Raw genomic sequence first — 26,271 nt, 5'->3', positions numbered from 1 at the left:
GGTCTTTGAAGAGACGATGTGCGTTGACTAAACGCCCTTTCGATACGATATGATTCCTCTGGAATGTCACATCCCACACCATTATAAGTTCCACGAATATTCTAGAGGCACCAAAATCTTGGAGCTTCCATTGTTTTGTAGCTGTGGCCATAGCTACAATGTTTGCCGGGAAATCATCCTTCATCCACCGGGGCTCCATCGCGCCGCAAAATCCCCACTTGGCCAAATTTCCCAGCCGGGCGCTCCACTTTGCCTCTCCAAGGGCTGAGAAATCCCTCTCTTCATCCTCAACTGGGGAGATAGCCGCCATAGCTGGTACCTCCGTGGCAATCCCAGTAGTGGCTTGGTCCCTCTTCACGCTCAAGACCACCGGTTGTGGCTTGCCACCCGGTCCCGGGGGATCACTTGGGGCGCTAGAAGGGGTGAGCTACCTCGCCATTGGAGCTCTCATCGCTTGGTCCATTTACACCAAAGCCAAAACCGGGTCTGGCCTCCCATCCGGTCCCTATGGACTGCTTGGGGCGGTGGAGGGCGCGTCCTATCTGGTCCTTCTCGGGGCTCTAGTGGTCTTTGGCTTGCAATTCATCGATCACGGCTACATCCCAGGGCCTCTCCCAAACGAGCAATGCTATGGTTAAAAAAAAGCGCGCTAAGCGTGTAATTTAAATCTACTTTGAATTTAACTGGCGCCAAATGGGCACTGGATATTCTCCACTTGAAATTTTTCACCACGACTAGCGCCACATGCCACCACCTTATCCTCAAACACCTTATCGCGCCAAGCGTTCTCTTCGAGCCACTGTGGTTCTAAGATGCTCGGCCCATCGCAGCCGTTGGTACTGCCACGTGTCTAGATCCTGTAAGAGCTCATGAGAGCTAGGTTGCATTTTCACTGTGCTTTGGAGGAAGAGGTATAGCTATGGCGTGCTCGTCGTCGGCAACATGCGTGATCAATTCCGCTAGGGCAGCTCCGGGCGAGGGTTTCAGGAATTCACATTGCGTCCCCGCGGCATTGCGGCCGGGTCTAGGATCTTCATCGCTTCCATCGCTTTCCTCGGGCAAAATCTCGTCCAGGACACTAGGTATGGATGGATTTTGGCGATTACGCGGTAGATTTTCTTGTTCTTGCGGTTTTTGCCGCCCCGATCTGGCATTGTAGAGCGCATTTGTCACAGAGATTCCATCAGCATTGACGATTTCGATCGTGTGCTTCCATCAGCATTGACAAATTCGCACTTCCCATGCTTTTTTATTGATTTCTTGTGTGTCAGAGCTAAGAACGCCCTCTCGGATGGTCGCGTTTGCGACGGAGACATCCTCCACTGAAGCAGCCGCTAACGATTTTTTGAAGAAGATCCAAGACACTGTAAGTACGCTAGCCTAGTGAATGCATTCTATAGTATACTTTTTATCTCTTATTTTCTTTGCCTTCTTCCAGTGGGAGAAAACTGATGACAAGCTCGCAGTTGGCGGCCTGGGCTTTGCTGCGTTGCTAGTTTTGTGGGCTTCGACTGGACTTATCGCGGTGAGCTTCAAACTTCAAGCGTCTTAAACTTTAGATGCCTCTTTCTTACACAGGCGATTGATAAGCTTCCAATCCTGCCTACGTTCTTCGAGCTCGTTGGCCTCTTGTTCTCCTCAGTAAGTTGAAAACTTATCTCAAATTTTTTGCACTTCGATCTGTGACACTTTGATTTCGTTGTCCAGTGGTTCGTCTACCGATATTTGCTCTTCAAGCCTGACAGGTAAGTTACGTTCTACGTTCCTAGATTCCAAAACTAACGCAAGACCGTGGTGATCATGCAGAGAAGAGCTGCTCAAGAAGATCGACGAAACAAAAGGAAAGATTACCGGCTCCGACTGAGTTTTTTCTCCTTCGGTTCAACTTTTGCAGCGAGAAGCCTGTAACTTCTACAACAATAAAAACCTTGATGATTTTCCGAGCTAGATGATCACAACAGTTGCAATCGCAAACACGACTATCTGAGAGGCTGGATATGACACCTGAGAACGAAAGAAACTCCTCAAGACCGAGGAAAACAATACGAGAGAACAAACTTACCCGAGAAGACCACTTCCTCCCCACCTCCGAGGAGTAACGTAGAGATGTTCTTCAACACCTCGCCTCAGGACGATGACTGCGATGGCACGGTTCTCGTGACTCTGGCCTTCGAGCGCAAGCCTTCGCAAGCAATCGTCTCCGCCACCCTCGACGCTCCCAAACTTGACCAGCTGATCTCCAACGACGATTCCATCTCTTGCTGCGGGTGACCCCTCGGCTACTTCGTCAAACACTGCGAAAGGCAAGCGTCCGGGATTATCCTCATCCATAGCTACCGCAGCGTTTTCGATCGACGAAGCTCCTCCACTGCCGGACTGGAAAAATCTCTGTGGAACTTGCTCGCCTTCAGCTAAACGAGAGAAAAAAAACGAAGAAATGAGAAAAACAACGTTTTGCATCCTGGACGATACCTGTTCTCTTCTGCGGGAGAGAAAAATCCAAATCCTTGCTGCCAGAGTGAAGAATATGGATGTTCTTCTCTATCCTATCAGTGATTTCCTTACGATCGTTCTTTAGCACTGCATTTTCACTCCGTGAGAAAAAAAAGCAACTTTGATCGAGGAAATCTAACCAGCCAGCTTTTGTCGATCGCTTCTAACGGCAGCTACGTCAATGTCCGCTCTTGGAAATCCCTGTTACACGACTTGATGAGCTCCTCGCCGATCTAGCTCAACGATTTACCTCGTTATCGACGAGATTCCCAGATAATCCAGGCCCGCCGGGGCGACACAAGCGTTGGATGATGCCGTCCATCTCCTCCTCCATGGCGGTACGCTGCTCCATTAGCGCCATCGTCTCCGCCTTGATGTTAGCTCCCACCATTGCTCTCCGTTAGCCCTAAAAACCTATGACAAAATAGCATACCAATCAGTTCTAAAAAAGAAAAAAATCTCTTACAAACTTTGGAAGTTTCTTCTCAAATCTAGAGACAATGAGGTAAGATCCTGGAGAAAAACTCACAAACTTGGTACCCAGCAAAATTCTCGTCAGTTTCCACGAGTTTAGCAAGATCTATTAGAACACAAGGGAAAAAAAAGAGGACGACGAAGAACCTGGTTCGCGTGTGCTCTATTTAGTGACCGCAGCTTCGTGATCCACAACTCTCGTCAATTTCCACGACTCCAGCAAGATCTATGAATGAACAGCGAGAGAAAACCATTAGAAAACAAGGAGAAAACTGAGGACTACGAAGAACCTGGTTTGCTTGTGTTCTATGTCATGACCGCAGCTTCGTGATACAAAATTCTCGTCAGCTCCAGCAAGATCTAAGAATGAAGAACAATAAAAAGAGGACGACGAAGAACCTGGTTTGCTTGTGTTTCTCCTGCCGATTATCTGTGAGTGTTCTTCCCACATTCCAACGCTCCTGTAAACGTTCGCCATCAGAACGTAAGCCAGTCCCTGTGTAGCGTCCAGTCGCAACGACGCCTCAAACGCCACCTTGGCCACTTCCACGTTTCTCCACTTCCAGCAAGCTCCTAGAATGGTGTTCCAAGTCACTGGGCTTGCTTCGAACGGCATGCTCTCGGCCATCGCCACTGCCTCGTCGAGTAAGTTTGCCTGGCCGAGGATATCCACCATGCAGTGGTAGTGCTCAAGGCTGGCACGAATTCCATACTGCGACACCATAGCTGCGAAAAACTCCTTGGCCTTCTCGACGAAGCCCCCATGACCGCAAGCTCGGAGGAGCGACAGGAAAGTGATCCCATCCGGACGAACCCCTTCTTCTCGCATTCTCTGGAAGAGCTGGACTACTCGCTCGGCGTCTCCTATGCGGCCATACCCGGCTATCAGAGTGCTCCAAGTCACTAGATTCCTCATGCCGCTGCTCATCGACTCGAAAACTTGTAGAGCAGCAGCCATGCTCCCACACTTGCCGTAGAAATCCAGCAGCGAGTTGCAGAGAAATCCATCTCTCGACAGGCCGCGCTTGGAAATCTCGTCGTGAATCTTCCTCCCACTTTGTAGAGCCGAGAGGACGCTACAGGCCTTGAGAGCAGCGGCAAAAACTCGAGCATCCGGGTCGATGTTCAGGCTCTCAAAGAGCTCCAATCCAGACTTTGCCTCCCCGTTTTCTACGTAAGCCACTATGATCGAAGTCCATGAAACCACGTCGTGACTGGCCATCCTGTCGAAAACCATCCGAGCGTCGAGCAAGCTCCCACACTTGGCATACGTATCGATCAACCTGTTGGCGAGAAAACCATTGAAGAGATCCTTCTTCTTCCAAGCCTGGGAGTGTAGAACCAGCACTCTCTCCAGAAGTCCCAGCTTGACGAGCTTCTCATCGACGAGAGTGCCACTCGATCCTTCTGCCAGGCCGGAGATGGCTAGAAGCACTGCGACGTAAGTCCTGGAAGTCGGAGAAAATCCCTGCGATCCCATTCTTTCGAAGAGCTCCCAAGCTCTCTCGGCCTCCCTGTTTGTGGCGTAGCCGAGTATCAGAGTGTTCCAGGACACCACATTGCGGTACTCCATCGCATCGAACACCAGCCTCGCATCGGCCAAGCTCCCGCATTTCAAGAACACGCTCGCCAGATTGTTGGCGAGGAAGGCGTTGGAGAGATTCTTGCTCTCGGCCGCCAATGCGTGGATCTTTCTAGCAGCGCCGAGGTCCCTGGAGCAACCGCATTGCCTGAGCGCCGCGAGGAGCGCTGGAATCTGAACTCCATCCTCCTGTTCTCGACGAAATGCCGAGACGCTGCTTACCTCCGTGTGCGCTGATCGATGCCAGAAACGCTGGAAGGAGCAGCCCCGCGATCGCCAAGCTCCCATTCGAGCTCCATGCGAAATATTTGATTCTAGGTTTAGGGTTTAAGGTAAGCGATGGAGGAGGAAGAACACCACAGCGCATCCGAGGCGGAGGACGATGGCGGCGATGGCGGCTTCCCGATGGCAGGTGTGGCAGATTTCATGAATGTCGACACCAGATCGGCTTCCCGGATCAAGCACGACAAGAAGCTCAAGAAGAAGGCCAAGTCCGGGGGTTTCGAGAGTCTCGGCCTCAGCCCCCCCATCTATCAGGCAATCCGGAAGAAAGGCTACTCCGTGCCGACGCCGATCCAGAGGAAGACGCTGCCGCTGATCCTGGCCGGGAACGATGTGGTGGCCATGGCTCGGACAGGGTCGGGTAAGACTGCCGCATTTCTCATTCCAATGCTGGAGAAGCTTAGAGCTCACAGTCCCAAGCCTGGAGCTCGAGCGCTCATTCTCTCTCCCACGAGAGAATTGGCCTTGCAAACATTTAAGTTTTGCAAGGAACTTGGGCGAAACACTGGTACGTGGTGCTTTTCACTCTCCTCCGTCCTCGATTTTTTTCTTATCGCTTTTTCTGTGTGCCTAGATTTGAGGATCACTGTCCTCGTCGGTGGTGATAGCATGGAGACGCAATTCGAGCAACTTAGCAAGAATCCGGATATCTTGATCGCTACTCCTGGTCGACTCATGCACCATCTCTCGGAAGTGGAGGGTATGTCACTCAAAAGCGTCGAGTACGTGGTTTTTGACGAGGCCGATCGACTGTTTGAGATGGGATTCGCGGAGCAGCTCAGGCAGATTCTAACCCAGCTTCACGAGCTCCGACAAACTTTACTTTTCAGCGCTACGTTGCCAAGGCTACTTGCGGATTTCGCCAAGGCCGGGCTCAAGGATCCATTGACGGTGCGTTTGGACACCGAGACGAAGATCAGCCCCGACTTAAAACTGGCGTTTTTCACCATGAGGAAGGAAGAAAAGCTCGCGTGCCTCGTCCATCTTTTGAGGGAGGTGGTTTCTGCGGAACAGCAGACCGTGGTTTTCGTCTCGACGAAACATCACGTCGAGTTTTTGTTCGAGGTTTTGAAGAGTGAAGGCATCGATCTGGCAGTCGTATACGGGGCAATGGATCAGACGGCTCGGAAGATCAATGTTGCGAAGTTTAGAGCTCGGAAGACTATGATACTCCTCGTGACAGACGTTGCGGCTAGAGGAATCGATATCCCCCTCTTGGACAACGTGGTGAACTTCGACTTTCCTGCAAAGCCCAAGCTTTTTGTTCATCGGGTTGGCCGTGCTGCTCGAGCGGGAAGAACAGGCACAGCTTATTCGTTTCTCACATCGGACGAACTTCCTTATCTACTCGACCTCCACCTCTTTCTTTCCAAGCCGGTGCGTCCAGCGCCAACAGAGGAAGATATCGTCTCATCTCCGGGTCTGTTATCAGAAACTGAAGAGGCAGTATCCAGAGGTGACACTGTCTATGGGCGATTTCCACAGTTGGTTTTAGATACCACTATGGAGAGAGTACGAGAAAGCATTGACCAAAGCACAGATATCTTGGCATTGCAGAAAGCATGCAGCAACGCTTACAGGCTCTATTCCAAAACCAGGCCTACACCGTCTCCTGAATCCTGTAAGAGAGTGAAAACTCTAGCCAAAGAAGGCCTTCATCCGCTCTTCAGGAAGAAAGCCGGCACGGCTGATGCAGCCGCAGCGTTCGCAGAACGTCTCAAAAACTTCAAGTAAGCTGTTTATATATTTCTTTTGTTTTGTTTTTCGTTCCTTTTACTTACATGATTAACCTTATAGACCAAAGCAAACGGTTCTTGAAGCAGAAGGTGAAGCTGCTAAAGCGAAGAAAAGAAAGGTGCGAAAGTCATTCCATTGTCTTATGACTTTAGCTAACTTACTTTTGATATAGACTCCCCTCGCAGACTCTGTGGACGTTATGAAGAGAAAAAGGGAGGTGCACGACAGATTTGTAAAACCCCGGGAAAATGCGCAAAATTCCCTCCGGGAAAGTGTCCAACAGTTATCAACTAACGAGGTCAGCATACTCTCTCAAAATATCTGTTCTTAACACGTCAATTTATAGACCGATGAGTGCTCGATGCCACCAAAGAAGAAGAGTAGAAATGGTTTGTTGGATGCTCCAATACACCACGTAACTAACAAGCTTAATATTTTGCAGGTGGGGATGGCCTTAAAATTATCTCCAACAATTTTCGCGATGAAGAGTTCTACATCAACTCCATACCCTCAAACAGGGTCGGTGAATTATTTCACAGTACATTTCTGCAAGTGTTAAATTTCGTTTGTTTTGTGACAGCACTCGGAATTGGGTCTAGCTGTTGATGCCTCTGACGGGTTTGGAAAGAACAGGTGATGGCACGACTGCATACGGCTTTTAATGGAACATAAATGTTTTACTGCAGACTGGACACCGAAGTACTTGATCTTGTTCCTGAAGACGACTCCGGAGTACAAAAGCAAAAGGCTACTTATCACTGGGACAAAGTAAGCTTCACTTTTTTGAGACTTGTTTAACGTTTTTCCCGGTGCTCTGCAGCGAAGCAAAAAGTACATCAAGCTCAATCGTGGAGAGAAGATAACTGCATCTGGAAAGGTTTGGGAGGCTACTAAAAGCGCAATTTATCTGACTTGGAACAATTTTTACAGATCAAAACGGAGAGCGGTGCCAAGGTTAATGCCGGAAACCGCAACCTTTACAAGAAGTGGTCAGAGCGAAGCCACATGAAAGTTTCTAAGTTTTCAAACGAGAATGATGGTTCGTCCAAAATCGCAGCTCGTTTCGAGTCTTAAACTTTTTATCCGTGCCTGTGCAGACGACGAAAAAACGGACGGCCGCAAGAGGAAGGGCGGGTTCGACAGAAACAATGGCAGCGGAAGGAACAAGAGGATGAAGCAAATTCCAAACGCAGGCGCTCGCAGGGAGCTCAAAGGCGTTGAAGAGGTGCGAAAGAAAAGGCAAGAGAGCAAGAACAAGTCCACAAAGAAAGGTGGTTTTGCTAACAATAGAGGCAAAGGCAAAGGTGGCTCTGTTGGAAGAGCCAAAGGCAAAGGTAGCAAAAGGCGTTAGAAACTTAGGCCCATATTCCATTAAAGTTGTTTTGGCCTTTGAGGAAGGAACATTTTGGAATGCCTCTCTTACAGCACTTCAAAATAATTTTTGTTTTTGTAGTGTGAACTAGAGAGAAATCAAGATGTTATGAAATAACCATAAATCAATATCATTGCTTCAATAGTGCCTTTTTCTATAATATTTCTTGATCTTTATTTATTTTTAAGTGTTTCTTCCATGCCAGTATGTTTGTTAAATTTAAATTTTTAAATTCCAAACCAGTCAATTCTAATATTTCGAATTTTAAATCATCCAACTATAAAGCATTCAATTATAAAAAAGAAAAAGTAAAAATGGTTGAATTGAAAGATAAATTTAAATTGCCTTTAAAGCAAAAAATAGACATTTAAGCAAAATTAATTATATTTCTATTCTTTAAAATTTAAATTGTTTAACCCTCTAAAATGTTTTATTTAAATTTAAATTCTAAAATAAAAACACCACTAATATATTAAAAATTTTGTCTATTACATTATTTTAAAGTTTCATCTTAAATCCCATTATTTAAAAGTTACTTTATATCATTGACTAAAAGGTCTTGATGCTTCTTTTGTAAAGGATAAATTTAAAATATAGAGTTTGACTTTCAAATAAAAGGTAATTCTTTTATCTAATTTTCATCTAAAAATGTTTAAAAAAATTTTCCATTGATAAAAAGGGTCAAAAACTATATTTAAAAGGTAAATTACATAGATTTCTTTCTTTCTTTACATTCTAAATTTAAATTGTTTGACACCAATTCACAGTATTTTAATTAGAAGCATTCATTAATATTATCATCAATATTTTTAACATTTCTAAAGTAAGTCCACTTTTAACCTCATTTTTTATGTCATTTCATCTAAAAAATCTAGAATAGTATTTGTTGGAATTGTCATACAAAGTTGTTATAACCTCATAAGATCTAAAAAACAAAAGTTAAAATTAAACTTGAATAAAACTTTTATTTTACTTAGAAATATACTCCATGAAACCTTCTTCATCTCTATAATTATGTTTAACTTTTCAAATAGTTCCTTGAAGTGTTAATGGCAATTTGCACTCCTTTTTAGTCAAGAATATGCTTTGTTTGGGATAAAATCTATAAACTTGAAAAACTATTCATCTATTTTGAATTTATCTTTTATTGTCAATGATTCTCTATATGTTATATAATGCATACTAACTAGTCCTGGAATATTATTTCTAAAATGCTAGACAACTTTTGTAATAAACCCCAACATAATGCTATATTCATTTGTTGTCAAAGCTACAAGTTTATTCCAAGTCTAGATTTAAATGTGTACTACTTAAATTAGGTTATTGTAAATTAATTTAACTGTACCATTTTAAAGAAGTAATAATTGAATAAACCTTGTAGTTTGAACACCTTTTCCTTTGTCTCTGATATAGCTCTCATAAGGAATTAAGTGTCATTCAAATCAATTGTACTCTTGTCCAATATCAAACTAAAAAAAGAACTTCCTTGCAGCTCTAAAAAAAATTCCTCTTTAATAGCATCCTCAATTGCTAAAACTATTTCTCTCTTTGAGATTGGATTCATGTAAGAATTATATTCACCACCTCTTCGGAAATCTGAAGTACCAACTTTCTTATATCTCTCACAAAGTTTCTCAAATTTGTGTAGTGGTATGTTTAGAGCAACACAAGTATAACTCAACTTTATAACTTATATAATCTTCCTTTCCTCATGTAAAACCAAATTACTTATTGATGCTTCTATTCTCTCTTGTTTGTCCTCTTTAAGTCATTGTTTGTAATTTTTATTCCTCTTTACCAGTGCATGATCACTAAAATTATCATGATCTTCCAAACCTCCCAATTGAATAGTAATAGATTCTACTTTAGTAAATACATTTGTTTTCCTAGCTTGGATACACCAAACACAAAAAATTCTCAAGTCCCCTATGTAAAAGAATTAACAATCTAATTTACCCTTGTCATCAGTCTTAATAAAAGCCCAAGGATAACAAAAGGCTCAATTTAGCTATTTCTTTTTTGATGTATAATTTTCTTCCCTTGTGTTTTCTATACTAGTGTTTTAACTACTTCCTCTTCTAAGGTTGTTTGGGTTTTTCTAAGCCAGTTTAACAATGGGCCATGTTTTTTCCTAAAATCTATAAATTAAATGCATTGAAATAGAAAAGATTCAATGTACAGTATACATATTTAAAACTGGATGAAGATTCTAAACAAGACAACTATGGCGGGCAATTTAAACTCCAATCAATTGAGAGAGAAACACTGTCAGCACCTCGCTCATTTAATTCGGAATATTCATTTGTCCATTAAGAAAGAGAAAATATTCTGAAAGAATGGGAAAAAGGCTATATGGAAACACATTTTTCACGTGAAATAAATTTTGGTAGTTTCTACAAAAGGCATTTTGAAAACACACCCATTTTTGCAAGTAAAATGGCTCAAAAAAGGGGCTGAAGGGCATCAATTTTGTGCCGTGTTCTTTTGGCTCTGCATTTCCTGGCCCTATGAAGCATATCCTGGTTCTTCCATTTCCACTCTCGGGCCATGTCATTCCCATGCTGAATCTCTGCTGCAAGCTCGCGTCGAGAGGTATCGGTCAGATCACGCTCCTCATCAACGAAGATTGCGTAGAAACGGTGGAGAAACTCCACAAGGAGCTCGTGGCCCGCGGAGATCTCAGCAAGGAGGTAGTCTTCACTGTGGAGTCCATTCCGGTCACCTGGCCTCCAGCATTTCGAGGCAGTGCCGAGCAGATCGAGTGCTTGTCCCGAGCAATCGATGGCACGGGGAAGTTTGCGGAGGAGGTGGCCATCCGAGCTCTGCAGAGCACCAGTGTTCCTCCGGTCTCGTTTCTCCTGTCCGATTTCGGACTATGGTGGAGCCAGGATCTCGCCAACAAGCTGGGAGTTCCCAGGATTCTTCTCTCCATCATCGGGTTCCAGGAGTTCGGGATCATCCTCCAGATGCCGCGGCTCATCTCCCAGGGGATTTACAATCCTTTCACCGGTAAGTCTCTCTAGTTTTTCTTTGCTGACTAAGTTCCATCCTTCCCAGAGACCCAAGACGATGATCTCGAGAACAAGTTGATAGAAGTGCCTGGATTTCCAGCGTTCAGGGCCTCTGAAATCCCGCGGATCTCGCAGATCCCGGACGCTCTCAAGTGCTACTGGGACGCGCTCTTGCGATACATGACCCGTGCGAGAGAGGCCAAGCTCATCCTCGTCAACTCCTGCTACGAGCTCGAAGGCGAGGCCTACGACGCCACCCTTCGAATCCACAAGCTGCCGATCCATCTCGCCGGACCACTGCTCGCCAGCCCGCTCGATTCTATTGCTACCTCCGACTGCTTGAAGTGGCTGGACACGATCAGATCCCCAAGGTCGGTGCTCTTCTCGTCTTTCGGTACGTACTTACAGCTTCCATCGTCCGAGCTCGAGGAGATTCTCTTCGGCATCGAGGCTAGCGGCCAGAGCTTTCTACTGGCATTCCGGACGGATGTTGTGGTTGGAGATCCTTCTCCAACGCTGCTTTCCTTTCTGGATCGTTACAAAGAACCACAGTCAGATCCACGGAGCAAGCAGAGAGGATTGATCGTACCTTGGGCTCCTCAGCGAGAAGTTTTACTCCATGGCTCCGTGGGTGGATTTTTCACTCACTTTGGATGGAACTCGGTGCTGGAAAGCCTCGCGGCTGGCGTTCCCATGATCGGGAAGCCGATCGTGGGTGACCAAGTTGGCAACCGGAGGCTGGCGGTGGATCGTTGGAAGGTGGCGCTGGAGATCCCAGAGGACGATGAGAAGAAGTTGCGCAAAGAGGCCGTGGAAGCCACCGTGCGTGAGCTGTTCAGCAACGAAAAACTCCGGGCCAATGCTGCTCGGCTCGGTAAATCTCTGGAAGAGATCGTCCAGGAAAATGGGTGCGCGTACAAATGCTGGGACATGGTTGCTAAGATCTAAGGTTGGCAGCCGTGATGAACTAAATCACATACACACACACACAAAAAAAAAGGCACTAAATCAAGACTAATTTAATTCTTAATCTCTTATTTGATATTGAATTTGAACATTACATGTAGTGACCCCCTTAATTTTTCACTCGAGGAATGGAGAGTTTAAAAATCAACGGTCGAGATCAGCCAAATCATGTGATCCAATGTGAAAAGCCTGTTTGTGAAGGATAGTGTAGGCCCGATTCCACTCACGACCATTGGCTCGCGCTTCATCTCCCCGCGCGCGCATCGGGGCCGTCCAATATAGGCCCGTGCCCCATCGACCGCCGGCAGCGCTCCAGCGCACGGGAGATCCGGCCGCCAGCGTGGGGGCATTGTACGGCTGGATCCCTTCGCTGGGCGGAGCGGATGGCGCCACGTCGGACGGCGAGGGCTAGTGTTGATTCGAGAGTGTGTTCTTTGCATGTTTCCCTGTGACCACTCAAAGAGAGGAAAAATACAGGCAGGCCATAGCTCTAGGGTTCCATCGTCTTCTTCTTAGGGCGCGCGGGGCGGATCCGGTGGGCGCCATTGATTTCGGCATCGGCACAGGTTTGCTCCTCGCGTTCTTGATCAAAAGATCGATTTTCGCGTTCTTTGATTCGCGTGCTTGCTCGTAAAAGGGTATTGCCGCAGGTTCTACGCTGATTGTGAGCAATGCAGTGCTGCATGGTGTGTGATCGGCATGGCATTGCTCTCTAGGCTGAATTTTTCACTCTTGGCTTCTTCCTTGGCTTGGTTGATTCACTTTGTTTGAGAGATTTTAAAGCTTTTGCTGTCCATGCAGTATGTCGGCACCAGGAAATAACAAGAGCAATGGCACGGACAAAGACCCAAATGAGGACAAGACTGACTACACCATAGCCAAGGCAGCGGGCGCGGTAATCGCGACTGGGATTGCCTGGACTGTTTTTAAGACGTTCTGGCCGAAGAAGGCCGACGAGGAATATGAGCGCTATAGCGAGGGAGTCTCATCGTTCGAGTCCGAAGCTCAGGTATCCAAAACTTCTCATCGCCATTCTCGTGCTCATCTCTCAAGTTGGTGCCAGGAAAAAACCGAGGGATTCGCGGACAGAGCTGCGTCCACGATCAGCAAAAAGTTCCCGAAGTTCTCGCGGAAGCACAAATCCGGAGCGTACGAGGTCTGCCCGGGTGACACACTATATGGACTCTCGAGAAAATACGGGGTAAGGTTGCTATAGTTTCTCTACGCTGGAATTCTCACAACGATCATCGCAATCCCTCTATCTAGGTGACTGTGGAATCGATCAAAGCTGCCAATGGTATTCATAACGATATCATAGTCGTGGGAGATAAGCTCGACATTCCAAGCTACTAGAGCCGCGAAGAAGAACAAGAACAAGAACTAAGTTCATCCATCGAGTTTTTCTTTTTTCTTTTGTTTCCGTTTTTCTCGTCCCTCTTTTTTTTCTCTTGGTTTTTTTTTCCCTGGCCTCACAGCTATTATCATCCTCGTTTTTGTGGAGATTTTTTTTATCCTTGCGTTGTTTCAATGTGGAAAAATAGCATGTGGCTATACTTTCTAAACATTGTGTGTGATTGACACCTTGTAGAATTCCTGTCTAGCCACATTGGACGTTTGTATAGGATCATGCGTTTAACTTTATCTCGATTTGTTTATTATAAGTGGGATTAGTTTAAGGGGTAAAGGAGATGCGCGAATATGCCTCGAGCTAACGCTTTTGCGCTGCCGTCTTTGCTAGCGCTCGAGAGGAGGAGGAATGGCGAATGCGATAGACCCTAATTTCCTGGCGCTCACGGCGATCATCACGGTACGTGTGATTCTTGCTCGCTAGCTCTGCGCTTGCCTCCCTGGCTGGGATTCCCGAGCGATTGATTCATATTTTGATGTTCTCGCGATTCATCCGGGGATTTTTCTCGTAGATTTTGTACCAGGGCTTGTTCTTCGCGATCGCGGCCACGTTTAAATTCGACAAAGTCACGGATTTCGCAGGTACTTGTATGCGCGTTTTCTATCGATTCTAGCCGCCTTGCTCGTCTTCTCAGGTAGCACAAACTTCGTTTTGCTCGCATTTTTGACGGCCGTCATCAACGGGACGTGGTTCACTCGCCAGGTTCGTTTGATTCTCACGCCTCGAAAGAAAAAAAAAAAAGAAGAATTCTCACTTCTCACAAAGGCAGATCGTTTTGACACTGCTCGTCTTTGTGTGGGGGACGAGGCTCGCAGCCTTCCTGCTTATAAGGTACGCAAGTTCTTTCGCTCCAAACCTCTCAGGAACCAATCCTTGGATCTCTTTCAGAATCTTGAAATGGGGAGAAGATCGAAGATTTGATGACAAGCGCAACAACTTAGGCGCATTTGCGATCTTCTGGATAATGCAAGTAAGTCTTTGGATTCCACACCAAGTTTTCTCTATGGTTTTTTCTTTCTATCTAGGCGGCATGGGTCTGGACTGTGAGCTTGCCGGTCACGATAGCCAATGCCAGCGACATGGATCCACCACTGGAAGCTCGCGATGCGATTGGATGGTTTCTCTGGATCTGCGGCATTGTCATCGAGATGACCTCCGACTACCAGAAGCTCAAGTTCAAGGAAGACATGGACAACAGAGACAAATGGTGTGACATTGGCTTCTGGAGCGTCTCTCGTCACCCCAACTATTTCGGAGAGGTACGTTCGAGCTTCCATTTCCATTTATCACAGGGAAAGCTTACAAACCATATGTTTCCTCCATAGATGCTACTTTGGTGGGGGATCTTCGCAGCCGCCTCGCCAGTTTTTCGAGGCGGCCAGTGGGCAGCCATCTTCGGGCCACTTTTCCTCATGGCCATCCTCCTCTTTCTCAGCGGCCTGCCTTTGCTCGAGGTGAAAAAACTCGTTAATACTTTGGAGTGCGTTTCTAAGATCTTCCACCTTACTCCAGGCATCTGCTGATAAGAAGTATGGTTCCAATCCATCGTACAGGATGTACAAGGAAACCACCAGGTGCGTAAAGTTTTTTCTCCAGATCTCAAAGTAGCAATCCCTCGTTTTTACAGTCCCTTGATACCTTTCCCGCCCACAAAGTATGCACAGCTCCCACCTTGGGTGAAGAAGACGTTCTTTTTTGAGTTTCCAATCTACAGCAAACATTTGGGTGAGAGATAAGCTTTCAAATATCCCATTTTTACCTGTAAAACTACGCATAGCAAAGCTCGAGTTTATTGATTCTTTCAACCTCATTATAGGTGTTGTCGATTGATCAATCGCTCGCTGCCAGCCTTGTTGATCAGCTTATTGGTAAAGTTTCTTCAAATCCTCGGCGAACGCCTTGCGTATGTTCTCCCTTTTGATCTTCAACGCGGCAGTCACTAGTCCCGTCTCTGGAGTCCATGGATCCGGCAGCAGCTTGATCTTGGAGGGTATCTCCGATTTTTGGAGGCGAGCTTGCTTGGCCGTCTGCGTAGATTTCACATCAAAGTTAGCCAAAAAAACCTTTGAGAAAACAAAGTTCTCAATGAACCTGAGAGATAGATTTCAGTATCTCCTTGATCGACTCCTCCTTTTGGCACAGGTCGGCATAATCGTTGTACTCTTGTCCTACTCGCTTCGCCCAGTTCTCCAGCGCCGTTTGCGATGGAACGATCAATGCGACACAAAAATTGTGGAAGGGGTCCGCGTGAGCCATGATACTGTCCACGTATGGACTGACCACCAATGCCGCTTCAATCTGGTTGGCAGCATTTTTCGTTTCGTTAAAACACAGCAAACAGCCAAGAGCTTCCAAGCACGTACCTTTCCCAGTGATATGTACTCTCCATGCTGGAGCTTAACGATATCCTTCTTTCGATCGACTATCTCTAAACATCCATCCGGGTGGAACTGCCCTATATCGCCCGTGTAAAACCATCGCAGGCCATTCTCGTCCGTCTACGATCATCCAAAATTTAGCCAACGAGTTTCGTAGGAGCAGCTACTTACCTTGTAAACTTCGTCGGTTTTCGCTTGGTTCTTGAAATAGCCGATGGTTACGCTTGGCCCGCCGATCACGATTTCGCCTCTTGGAAGAGGCTTATCGCTTGCCAAATAGCCTCCGGCCTCCCAATCGACCAACTGAGCAGCAAAGGAATTTAGCACTAACAGGGTGTACTGCTAAAACAATACCTTCACGTAACAATGAGGAACTGGAGGGCCTACACGACCAACGGATGTATCATCCCACTCAGAGAAGGTGGCCCCAGCGCAGGTCTCGGTGAGACCATATCCTTGAGCTATAGGAACACTGCAATTTGAGAAAAGGAAAGTGAGAAAACAATAAATAGAACAAAAAAATAAATAAAAAAAATCGATTGAATCATAACGTACCCCAAGCAAATGTTGATAAAGCGCTGAGTATCGCCGGAAAGAGGCGCGCCACCAGACAGCATTCCACGAAGACGACCGCCAAGAACACGTTTAACGTTTTTAAAGACCACGGCATTCCACAGAACCCTCTCTATTCCCCACGCACCGAGCCAGCTTCCTTCAACAGCGCCTAATCTTCTTCTGTAGGCGGTTTGAAATAGCCGCTTTGCCAGTCCACCCTTTGCTTCAACCTTCAGCATCATCATCGAACTTTTAGCTTCAAAAAGCAAACCGGTATAAGCAAGCTTACCGTTCTTCTCACACCATCTCGAACGCGATCAAGTATAGCCGGAACAGCAGTCATCAAAGTCGGCTTTAGCTCTCCAACGTCACCTTTGGTCCCCTTTTTTATCTTGCTAGACGTATCCGTCAGGGTCAATGGCGACCCATATCCAATGGCAACACCGGCAGCACACATAGTAGTCTGCACGCTAAACATGTATCAGTGTCTTTTCTTCCGAGACGAGAGAAAACCACAGAGCTTACTTCTGCAGTCAACTCAAGAATGTGTGCAAGAGGAAGATATGCGATGTACACGTCCTTGGGACTAATATCAGCCACTACTGTCATCACTCCTGCTATAGTTGCCACAATGTTCCGGTGTGACATTATCACCCCCTAACAAAAGCTTTTAAGTTCCAACTTGGAGAAAACTTTTGCTACTAACCTTTGGCAGCCCAGTGCTTCCACTCGTATACATGATCACTGCAATATCAGAAGCGTTTGGAAAGTGCGCCTGAGCAGTAGATCCCTTCCCCAGCTTTTCAATGTTCGAGAACGACTCAAGCTGCCAGGCACAGGCCGCCGGTGTGGATTTGTCCGAGTCATCGTCCATGTAAACGACACGCCTGACAGTCTCGAGACTTTCTCCCAGATCGACGAGCTTCTTTAGCTGCTTCCGATCGCAAATCACTGTAGTAACTTCCGTCTGGTAAAGATACAAAACCATTTTACCCTCGGAGAAAAAAATGTAAAAGTTCATAGTCGAGGTTACCTCGTTTAAAGAGTGTGCCAGAGCGTCTTCGCCAAGAGATGCGTAGATCGTCACCACTGTTATGTTATTCCGAAAGCAAGCCTGCCGAAAGGCAAAAAGAAAAGAACAAAAACAAAATCTTTAGCAAGATCCAAAGTAGAATAACTTGATTGAGTTCGTTAACAACAAAGAAAGGAAAAAAGAATAGATGCGGCATTAAAGATCACATACCTGGAGAGCTATCAGCCACTCTGCCCGAGTCTCGGCAAAGAGCGCGATCTTCTCTTCTTTAACGTGTCCAAACTCCAAGAGGCCGGACGAGAAGAGCTTCACCTTTTCGAAAGCTTGGCCATAGCTGATCCACACATAAGGCCCCAATGTCACCTTCTCCAGCGATCTTCCATCAGGCCCAGCCTCAGACTCGACCGAGATCAGCGTTCTCGTGCCCAGCAGCGGCTGATCCGCGTACTTCTCGCATGCCTGTTCGAACAGAGCTGCCAGCGTCGTGGCGCCTTCCCATGGCGTCTCCACCAGCGCCGGGAATCGCTGGTTCCTTCTCGTGACCCCCGGCTCGCCTCCCACCTCCTCCGCAACGCCGCGCAGCCTGGATTTCTTCCGGAATCGCATAGCCATGGTCATGAGCACGGGGAGGAGGAGACTGGCAAGAAATCCCGGCATGGCGCTAGCTCCTGCACAGTGAGATCAAACCCTGGACCTGGAGAGAGCAAAATCCAAGAACCACATTACCCTAAATTGTGCCTTTTCCAGCTCCTCGCACTAAATATCGGGAGATCGCGATCGATTGATCGAGCCGATCGCGTGTTTGCCACTAGATTCACCGCTCCACGCGCTTTCGACAGCTTCGGATCGAGCAACAGTGCTCCGGCTATGGATGAATCGCCCGGCGACAAGGAAGGATCCTCGCGCCCTAGGAGGTGGGAGCCAAAGGATCGAAGAAGACAAAGAGAGGGGACTTTAAACTCTAGATCCGCCAATGTCGCCTCTCATACACACAATAAGGATGCTGACGTGGCGGAAACAAAGCCAGTATTCTTGGCAGAATATTCTACGATTTAGGGTTCGCCAGGGACTTTGCTGGGGAAGTGGTTCGGAGTCCCCTTATTAAACCACCAACATTGAGCTTATGAGGTGAAAATAAATACTTTTCTTCCACAACTTTGCAATTAAAGCTTGGGACCTGGACAAAAGTTTCGTGTACCTCACCAACTAAACATAAGCACTCCAAGTGTGGATGATGATACCAAAAGTTTTTGAAAGAAGGTGAAGTCCATATTGGCTCTGTCCCATGAATGTCAACACTCTTCAAGTGCAAGTTTTGCATAAGTTGTAACATATTTGGATGACTTTCACAATTATACCTTATGCGGTTATAAACTTGCATCAAGTGAAGTCATATCCAAATGTAGCAAGCTATCTCTCATGAAAGCCAAGGACAAGAGTTTCTTGACGTTCTTGTACTGCCACCTTTGCAGCAGAGTTTGGATAGCTCCACAAGTCTAGAGCCTACATTCACAACACAATCTCCATGAATTTCCAGCTCTTGCAAGCCATTGCAATTGAGCTGCAATACATGAAGTGGCATTGCCAGCAATTCGTCTTCAAGATCAGTGAACGCATATGCCGGCTGTAAGCTAAACTTCCGGCGAGGAAGACATGACTACCACTGGCGATTTCAAACTATCGCTGACCCTCAGCAAGGCCAAGAGTCTTGAGCAGTCGACAGTTGGATACAAAACTCGAGAGTTCATCATTAGTCAAGCTGTTAACCTCCCATAGTCTGAGCTCCTATATCAGAGAGAAGCATGAGTTTGTGCGTTCAGCCATTACAAGCTCAACTTCTCAAGCCTGTTACAACCTGTAACTTTCAAAACAATGTCTTTTTCTTAAGAAACTAGCTCTTTCAGATGCTGAGGGCCAGCGATAGCCAGAGTTGTACTCCCATATAGGCTACACTGCGCTATATCTAGTACTTCAAACTTAGGGGAAGCTCGCACCAATGTTTGTATATCATCATATCTTAAATTCCACAAACAGAATAAGATTATTCTCGTGAGACTTGAAAGCGAGGGGAGCATTGGAAGTCCAGTTTTGAATCTTATATACTTTAGTGTCATGCTTGAGAAAACCCACTCAAAATCTCCCAGAAACCAGAAACTTCAACTGCTGACAAACACAACTCAAAGATGCACAATGAATTTTTAGATTTGTCAAGCTTTGGTCAATCCAGCCCCTCACCTCCATATTGCAGCAATCGCCTACTAGCTTCTGCAAGCCATCCATGTGTTTACTCGCCAAAGCACCATTTACCATCGTTTACCCCACTATATAATGCTCACGATCCATATAAGCATGAATAAACTTTCTCAACACCAGGGCAGGTCAATGGAGTTCCCAAAGGAATTTCGCAGCACCACTACAGTTGCAGAGGTCCTTTACATCCTCTTCAACCAACTTCTCCATTTAAAATCTAATCTGGGGAAGTTTTTATTCACAGCGTCTCAGAGAACTAGAGATTTCTCAGTCTGACGATTGCCGGCCTTGGCAAAATCAATGTAAATAGAAACTCCGGCAAAGGCTGTTCTTCTCTACTGATGCGTCATTTTTTGGGATTGACCTTGGAGCAGTCCGGTGCAGTGTCTCTCTCCTCCACACTTGCCTTGCTGTTCTAAGCAGGATCTGAAAATGGAGAGGAGTTTAAGTGAGAAACTCAACACCTGGAGAAACTCAACTCGTGTAAATTCTATTTCCAAGTTTGATAACAATTTTGAGGTTATCTTTGAGCTCTTGCTCCTAAATTCATCTGCCCTATTGTGTCATGGGTAGGTAGATAGCCAACTATAACTGCAGTTCGTCAATTCCCACAGCTTTTTTGAAAGTTTATCCATGTTCCATGTTTGGATTGCTGACCGGGTAATACCTTGACAGATGCTGCACGTGCTTGCCACCAAAGTGGAGAATTAGCGTGGTTCATAAAAACCTCGCTCCAGCCACATGGCTAGGGCACCCTAAGGTAGAAAGTGGGGAGAGTACCCACAAGGTTTATGTAGAGCTACAGTGTTTCGAATGTTATCCCAAAATGAAAAGGAAAAAAACAATCCTTTTGAAGGCATGGTGAGGAAGTCCCAAAACTAAGTGGTCGAGCCTTTAAACCCTAATTAAATGGTAGTGTTGGTAAACACTGTTGTGGATGGAGTAGGATTTAGTGGGGATTGATGGAGGAAGGATATTCCCCATGTCTCTAAGCATCCTAAAGGTGCTAATGTGTGGTCAAAGGATGATCACTCATGGATGGATAACTTAGTCTTTGGGAGATGGGTTTGTGGTATAAATGGTATTAGGTGAATGGATATAGCTTTAGTATAACAGGTTAATATGTCAATGCTACCTTTGGGTGTTTGTAATGAAATTGGACATGTGGAGCACTTGGGCCAAATGTAAAGATAAATGCTATTTAGGAGAATGGAAAATTTAATCTCTTACAATTTGGTATCATAACTGTTCCTTAGTTTGACTTTAATTGGTGGTAAAGTATATCACCACTTGGCATCTGGATCCTATAACTAGATTTATCCTCAAGGAATAGTATGTCAAGAGGGCATGACTCTCCATTTGAGTTCATACGTATATATGTAAGCAATATGGTAGATAGAAAAGGGTTAATAAAGAAACGACTTTGGGATCTTGGGAACAATAGAAAGTTTTTCTCAAAGAGTTGAAGATATAATCTATATAAGTGTGAGACACAAATCTCAGATCCCCAAAAGTGGAGTTGAAAGGGTGTCATGTGGTAGTGGCTGAAGCTGAAGCCAAACAAAAGTAACACATTTGAACTAAAAGTTTCGACTTGAAAAGTCAAAAGTGGGAGTGAACTCTCAACAAACTCTTAAGGAACGAGCACAAAGTGAACAATAAGTGAATCTCTAAAAAAAGGACATAAGAGGACTAACACATGATACGTGAAAGTGTCAAGATAGACAGACCCGAAATAGAGTTTGAGATGGAGTCTAAGATGGAGCTGAGATGGAATCCCAAATGGAGTCCCAGATGGACCCAAGATAGACCCAAGATGGAGTTTAAAATGGAATCAAGACCAAGATTGACTTTGAGTCTGAGTCCAGATATTAATACAGACTGTTGGGTGAAAGCCCAAAGAGATTATCCCCCGGTAGGGGGCGGGGTTACAAGAGGTTCCAAAAGTATAGTAGGGAGAGTGTGGGGTTAGATTCTAGTGGAACCAATTTATCCAGGAAAGGTCAATGTGACCCAAGAAGGCTATACCCAAGTGTTGGGTGATGATATAACCATTGAAGAGTCCAAGGCTAGAGTGAATATGAATAAACAAGTGGGGTAGTTTGGTGAACTATTCAAGAGCTGACTCTAACTCCTTTGGGAGATCGAATGGTCGATGTTCCCAATTTAGATGTGGGTGGCACTACCTACTTGGATACGTGGTGTGGCTAATTAGAACCTTGCTCTAGCCTTATGGCTACGGCACCCAAAGGCAGAAGGTGGGGAGAGTACCTATGAGACTTGCGTAAGGCTGCAGTGTTTCGAAATGTTGTTATAGAGTCCCAGACTAAAGAAAGGAAGAGATGCAATCCTCTTATGTGGTGACCAAAGATGCAATCATATGGCAAGGAAGTCCCAGAAGTTAGTGGTACATAGTGGTCGGGCCTTTAAGCCCTAATTCAGTGGTAGTGTTGGCAAATATGGCCGTGGAAGAAAAGAGACTTAGTAGACATTAAAAAACGGATATTGAGGAAGGTTATTCCCTATGACTATGAGCATCCTAAGGATGTTAAGGAGTGGATCTAGGATAATCACTCCTAGATGGATGACTCAGTCTTTGAGAGACAGACCGTAATACAGGTGGTGGTCCAATGGTGGTGTTGGACCACCGGAGTGACAAAGGTGAATACGCATGGCCTTAGTATAATGGACTGATATATCAATGGCACCTTTGGGTGTCAATCATGGGATTGGACATGTGGCACTTGGACCAAGTGCAATGGTTGAGTGGCATGGATACCATTCTTGAGGCTAGTAAGTCCCCAAGTCTGGAATAAAACTTATGGAGGTTGTAAGTGAGATTTCTCCAAGTGGTTGGAAGTGTGGCTAAGTGATTAAAGCAGAATGGAAAATTTAGTCGTTTATAGTAAGTGTTTCACTTATCAAATTAGCTAATGTGGTTATGGTAAACAACTATAGTTGGGATCATGGGAAAGGTACTCTAAGACAATAAAAGAGTCATATGATTATCTATATGGTTAAGGATGGTGCTCATAAATTTAAGAATAAAGTTAATGATAGTGAGAGGTCAAATACAAAGTAATGTTCTTGAAATGGTAGTTGGGGCTACCTTTAATAAAAGCCGGAATAACCTAAGGAATTGGGGGGTGTACTTAAAGGATGAGTTAGTGTTCTCATTATATGAGAAAATAATTCTAAAAGGCAAAAATAGCCTATATAAAACAAAGGATAAATAAGTGTTGGAATAACACTTGTAAAGACAATCTTTGTGAATAAGAGGCAAATACAATAAGTTATATTCAAGTATGGTGGCACCTCAAAAGTAGCTAAGAGGCTAGGACCTTACAGGGATTTGGTCTCCTTGAGTTCTTTTTTGTTTAATTGATAGGGGGGATGAACCACTACTATAGCACCCTTGACCAACTCAATGTTTTTTATTGATTGGGCAGGGGGTAACCTTGCCAATAATTCCTCTAGCATAGTATCTTGAAATCAATCTAACATCTTCTGGATCATTAAAGCTAAATGACTTAGTAAAGTCAAAGGATAATCCCAAAGGCTTGAAAGAATCCCACTTGAATGATATGTTGTACTTTATAAATGATTAGGAGGATTATGAGATTTAAATATGAGAATAGTGGGTATTTTATTGATAGCAGAAAATATCATTCTAAAGTTGTGAAAATGTGTTTACGAAAGATAACAATTTTAGCAAAGAATTGTATATGAAAACTATGGAGTAATGCTAACCAATAGTTGGTATAAAAAACAATTGCTTTCGTTTTGATAAAACTTATGAGGGTAGGCTCATGGAGTTAATGAGGTGGAAACCCCAAATGTCTTAAGAGATGATGTCTTGAGGTCAAGTTTGTGGGTTCATGGGAACCCCTTATTAAAGGAATCTCAATAGAACTGAGATTAACATAGCCTAAGCTAAAAGGCATATGACTCAAGTGTATTGACCTAAATAATGATAAATGTATGAAAGCATTAGCAATGAGTTGTAAGACTTAATAATTATAAAGCAACTAAGTGAAAGATGTGGCATAATTGATTAGATTGGTAGAAGTGAATTTTCCAAGACTTTTTATTAAGATAAAAATGAGGTTATTAAGGGATAAATTGTTTATGTTGCAATACAATAAATCAATGACATAAAAGGAAATGCTCATTGTTAAAAAAGGCCATTATTGAACACCTAAGCACTCAAAACCACTAGGAAGTGGTATTTGGTATTAGGAGGGCATTAGATAAAGTTTAAGGGACTAAGCCCCTAGTAAATAATGGATAAAAAGTGTTATTCAATGTCCAAAGTTGCAGAAACAAGAGAAGCCCATTTATCTAAATTAAACAATACCAAATTATTTTTGGCAAGACTAGTGACGAGCATAAAAAAGCCTATAAGTAGCAACATTAATTCTAATGTGTGGAATTACAATGTGAATATATCCAAATTGAAGAATCACTCCTTAGGTCATTGAGTAAATTCATCCTTAAGAATACTTGCTAATGCATAATAGAAAGTGTAAAGCTACCCTCATAGTTGAGAGGGGAATAACCGGCAAGAAGCAAATAATAAAAGGATAAAACTAAACTATAAAAATTGAGTGAGTGCTCAAAAGTGTTGTTACTGGCAACCATGGTGCTATGGTGAGTTTAAAATATAGGATTATCCATATTAGACTATATGCCAGATAAGAAACTTGCAAAAAAAGAAGCTTTAACAAGCTAAGGGACAAAATTCATTCAATGTTCCCAAATAATTTTCTAGGTGGTCACCCTTTTGCTGCACCATTTTAATTTTACACATTTCTATAAACCATTTACACTTATCTTCCTTGAAGCTTGCCATAAGGTGAAACTATCAAAGTTGGGGAAATAGTTCCCAAGTGTTCAAAGAAATAACTTTGAACAAAAGTTAATGTTTAAGGACTTTCACGCTTATGCATAGAACTATATTATGCTTGTCATGTGACTTGCTAAGCGAAAATGGTAAGTCGGAGGAAAAAAGACTTTAGTTGAAGGTGTTGATATAAAAAGGGGTGGCCCATGGGGCCAAACATGGAAGAGTCCATGCACAATCATAGGCTAATTAACTAGTTTGTCAAGTGAGAAGACTTGGAAGCTGTAAACGACTAATTTTTCCATTCTACTTTAGTCACTTAACCACACCTCCGACCACTTGGAGGAGTCTCATTCACAACCTCCATAAGTCCAATCCAGGACTTGGGACTTGCTAGCCCCGAGAATGGCATCCATGCCACTCAACATTTGCACTTGGTCCAAGTGCTCCACGTGTCCGATCCCATGACCGACACTCAAAGGTACCACCAACATAGCAGCTCGTTACGCTAAGGCCATGCCCAATCACCTTTGCCACACTGGTGGTCCACTACCACTTGCATCACAGTCTTGGCTCTCCAAGACTAGGCAAACCATCCGTGAGTGGTCATCTCAGATCCACTCCTTAGCATCCTTAGGATGCCCATCGACAAGGGGAATAGCCTTCCCCAATATCCCTCTGTCAGTCCCCACTAAGTCCCTTTCTGCCCCTGGCCGTGTTTGCCAACACTGCCACTGGATCGAGACCCACAGGCTCGACCACTAAGTCCCACGGTCCTCTGGGACTTCCTCACCACACGACTGTGTCCTTGGTCACTACCCCAGAGGACTGCTCCTCTTCCTTTCCACAGTCTGGGCCTTTGGGACAACATTTCGGAACACCGTGGCCTTACGCAAGCCACCTGGGTACTCTCCCCACCTATCGCCTTTAGGTGCTCTAGCCATGGGCTTAGAGCGAGGTTCCGTTGAGCCACGCCTGGTATCCAAGTAGGTAGTGCCACCCACACTTGGATTGGGAGCATCGGCCAGTCGATCTCCCGGGGGAACTAGAGCCGGCTCTTGAACACTTCACCAAGCTACCCCGCTTGTCGGTCCGTGTTCACTCTAGTCTTGGACTTCCCAGTGGGCAGCTCATCACCCAACACTGGGTCCGGCCTTCCTGGGCCAAACTGGCCTTTCCTGGCCAAACTGGCTCCACTGCAGTCCTCCCCCCTACTATACTTTTGGAGCTCACCAAACCCCCCAGGGTCTGGGAGACGAACGCTTTGGGCTTTCACCCTCTCAGGCTCCGGACTCGGACTCGGACTCGGACTCGGACTCGGACTCGGACTCGGACTCGGACTCGGACTCGGACTCGGACTCGGACTCGGACTCGGGCTCGGGCTCGGTCTCGGCCTCGGCCTCGGTCTCGTTCTCGGTCCCGATCTCGGTCTCGGTCTCGGTCTCGGTCTCGGTCTCGGTCCCGGTCTCGGTCTCGACTTCGGACTCCATCTCGGACTCCATCTCGGACTCCATCTCGGACTCCATCTCAGACTCCATCTCGGGTCCATCTCGGACTCCATTTCGGGTCCATCTCAGACTCCATCTCGGGTCCATCTCGGACTCCATTTCGGGTCCATCTCGGACTCCATCTCGGACTCCATCTCGGGTCCACCTCGGACTCCATCTCGGACTCCATCTCGGACTCCATCTCGGGTCCATCTCGGACTCCATCTCAGACTCCATCTCGGACTCCATCTCGGACTCCACCTCGGACTCCACCTCGGACTCCATCTTGGACTCCATCTCGGGTCCATCTCGGACTCCATCTCGGGTCCCATCTCGGACTCCATCTCGGGTCCCATCTCGGACTCCATCTCGGACTCCATCTCGGACTCCATATCGGGTC

At 45.5% G+C, this 26,271-nt stretch overlaps 7 protein-coding genes across 13 annotated transcripts; 5 read left to right on the top strand and 2 right to left on the bottom strand.

Moving 5' to 3' along the window:
• Positions 1 to 133: 133 nt before the first annotated feature.
• Positions 134 to 721, top strand: LOC9647143. Its single transcript, XM_002962726.3, has one exon. It carries the CDS (start codon positions 159 to 161, stop codon positions 636 to 638), a length of 480 nt encoding a protein of 159 aa, XP_002962772.2. The 5' UTR covers positions 134 to 158; the 3' UTR covers positions 639 to 721.
• A 164-nt stretch (positions 722 to 885) lies between these two features.
• Positions 886 to 1,947, top strand: LOC112340629 (protein CURVATURE THYLAKOID 1C, chloroplastic-like). The gene is made up of 6 exons (XM_024659439.1): positions 886 to 1,082; positions 1,272 to 1,366; positions 1,439 to 1,525; positions 1,579 to 1,641; positions 1,708 to 1,745; positions 1,807 to 1,947. Exons 1-6 carry the CDS (start codon positions 920 to 922, stop codon positions 1,862 to 1,864), a joined length of 504 nt encoding a protein of 167 aa, XP_024515207.1. The 5' UTR covers positions 886 to 919; the 3' UTR covers positions 1,865 to 1,947.
• LOC9661771 (pentatricopeptide repeat-containing protein At2g13600) lies at positions 1,848 to 4,854 on the bottom strand. Of its 5 annotated transcripts, XM_002962291.2 has the most exons (8): positions 3,367 to 3,801; positions 3,258 to 3,290; positions 2,964 to 3,193; positions 2,744 to 2,907; positions 2,634 to 2,694; positions 2,473 to 2,580; positions 2,063 to 2,411; positions 1,848 to 2,004 (listed from the first exon to the last, which is right to left on the bottom strand). In XM_002962291.2, the coding sequence occupies exons 4-8, from the start codon at positions 2,882 to 2,884 to the stop codon at positions 1,980 to 1,982; spliced, it is 684 nt and encodes a 227-aa protein (XP_002962337.1). In that variant the 5' UTR covers positions 2,885 to 2,907; positions 2,964 to 3,193; positions 3,258 to 3,290; positions 3,367 to 3,801; the 3' UTR covers positions 1,848 to 1,979. The 5 variants fall into 5 exon arrangements, 3 of the variants coding, with proteins under 3 accessions (XP_002962337.1, XP_024515195.1, XP_024515188.1); XR_002990189.1 differs by lacking the exons at positions 1,848 to 2,004; positions 2,063 to 2,411; positions 2,473 to 2,580; positions 2,634 to 2,694 and having other exon boundaries at positions 2,865 to 2,907; positions 3,367 to 4,854; XM_024659427.1 differs by lacking the exons at positions 1,848 to 2,004; positions 2,063 to 2,411; positions 2,473 to 2,580; ... (1 more) ...; positions 2,744 to 2,907; positions 3,258 to 3,290 and having other exon boundaries at positions 2,966 to 3,025; positions 3,115 to 3,193; positions 3,367 to 4,854.
• Positions 4,855 to 4,880: 26 nt separating this feature from the next.
• Positions 4,881 to 8,027, top strand: LOC9661770 (putative DEAD-box ATP-dependent RNA helicase 29). Its single transcript, XM_024659411.1, has 11 exons — positions 4,881 to 5,339; positions 5,406 to 6,561; positions 6,629 to 6,686; positions 6,741 to 6,866; positions 6,915 to 6,957; positions 7,011 to 7,087; positions 7,149 to 7,201; positions 7,255 to 7,336; positions 7,389 to 7,445; positions 7,499 to 7,607; positions 7,666 to 8,027. The coding sequence occupies exons 1-11, from the start codon at positions 4,889 to 4,891 to the stop codon at positions 7,917 to 7,919; spliced, it is 2,466 nt and encodes an 821-aa protein (XP_024515179.1). The 5' UTR covers positions 4,881 to 4,888; the 3' UTR covers positions 7,920 to 8,027.
• A 2,362-nt stretch (positions 8,028 to 10,389) lies between these two features.
• LOC9661769 (UDP-glycosyltransferase 85A7) lies at positions 10,390 to 12,030 on the top strand. Its single transcript, XM_002962724.2, has 2 exons — positions 10,390 to 10,949; positions 10,998 to 12,030. The coding sequence occupies exons 1-2, from the start codon at positions 10,448 to 10,450 to the stop codon at positions 11,897 to 11,899; spliced, it is 1,404 nt and encodes a 467-aa protein (XP_002962770.1). The 5' UTR covers positions 10,390 to 10,447; the 3' UTR covers positions 11,900 to 12,030.
• A 233-nt stretch (positions 12,031 to 12,263) lies between these two features.
• Positions 12,264 to 15,220, top strand: LOC9647142. The gene is made up of 13 exons (XM_024689478.1): positions 12,264 to 12,483; positions 12,719 to 12,926; positions 12,981 to 13,118; positions 13,184 to 13,724; positions 13,837 to 13,906; positions 13,960 to 14,027; positions 14,095 to 14,156; positions 14,214 to 14,295; positions 14,351 to 14,584; positions 14,651 to 14,779; positions 14,838 to 14,899; positions 14,953 to 15,050; positions 15,142 to 15,220. The coding sequence occupies exons 4-13, from the start codon at positions 13,674 to 13,676 to the stop codon at positions 15,153 to 15,155; spliced, it is 870 nt and encodes a 289-aa protein (XP_024545246.1). The 5' UTR covers positions 12,264 to 12,483; positions 12,719 to 12,926; positions 12,981 to 13,118; positions 13,184 to 13,673; the 3' UTR covers positions 15,156 to 15,220.
• On the bottom strand, positions 14,590 to 18,285 carry LOC9647141 (long chain acyl-CoA synthetase 9, chloroplastic). Of its 3 annotated transcripts, none has more exons than XM_024689453.1 (13): positions 18,018 to 18,285; positions 17,502 to 17,959; positions 17,292 to 17,372; positions 16,965 to 17,225; positions 16,784 to 16,915; positions 16,548 to 16,721; positions 16,259 to 16,488; positions 16,058 to 16,175; positions 15,875 to 16,006; positions 15,689 to 15,823; positions 15,417 to 15,623; positions 15,085 to 15,352; positions 14,590 to 15,033 (listed from the first exon to the last, which is right to left on the bottom strand). In XM_024689453.1, exons 2-12 carry the CDS (start codon positions 17,946 to 17,948, stop codon positions 15,188 to 15,190), a joined length of 2,082 nt encoding a protein of 693 aa, XP_024545221.1. In that variant the 5' UTR covers positions 17,949 to 17,959; positions 18,018 to 18,285; the 3' UTR covers positions 14,590 to 15,033; positions 15,085 to 15,187. The 3 variants fall into 3 exon arrangements, with proteins under 3 accessions (XP_024545221.1, XP_002962336.2, XP_024545225.1); XM_002962290.2 differs by having other exon boundaries at positions 17,502 to 17,952; XM_024689457.1 differs by having other exon boundaries at positions 15,014 to 15,352.
• Positions 18,286 to 26,271: the final 7,986 nt, after the last annotated feature.

Source organism: Selaginella moellendorffii, unplaced genomic scaffold, assembly GCF_000143415.4.
Source record: "Selaginella moellendorffii unplaced genomic scaffold, v1.0 SELMOscaffold_2, whole genome shotgun sequence".
Classification (NCBI taxonomy): domain Eukaryota; kingdom Viridiplantae; phylum Streptophyta; class Lycopodiopsida; order Selaginellales; family Selaginellaceae; genus Selaginella; species Selaginella moellendorffii.
The sequence above is the reverse complement of the archived record's forward strand: the minus strand, read 5'-3'. Positions and strand labels throughout refer to the sequence as shown.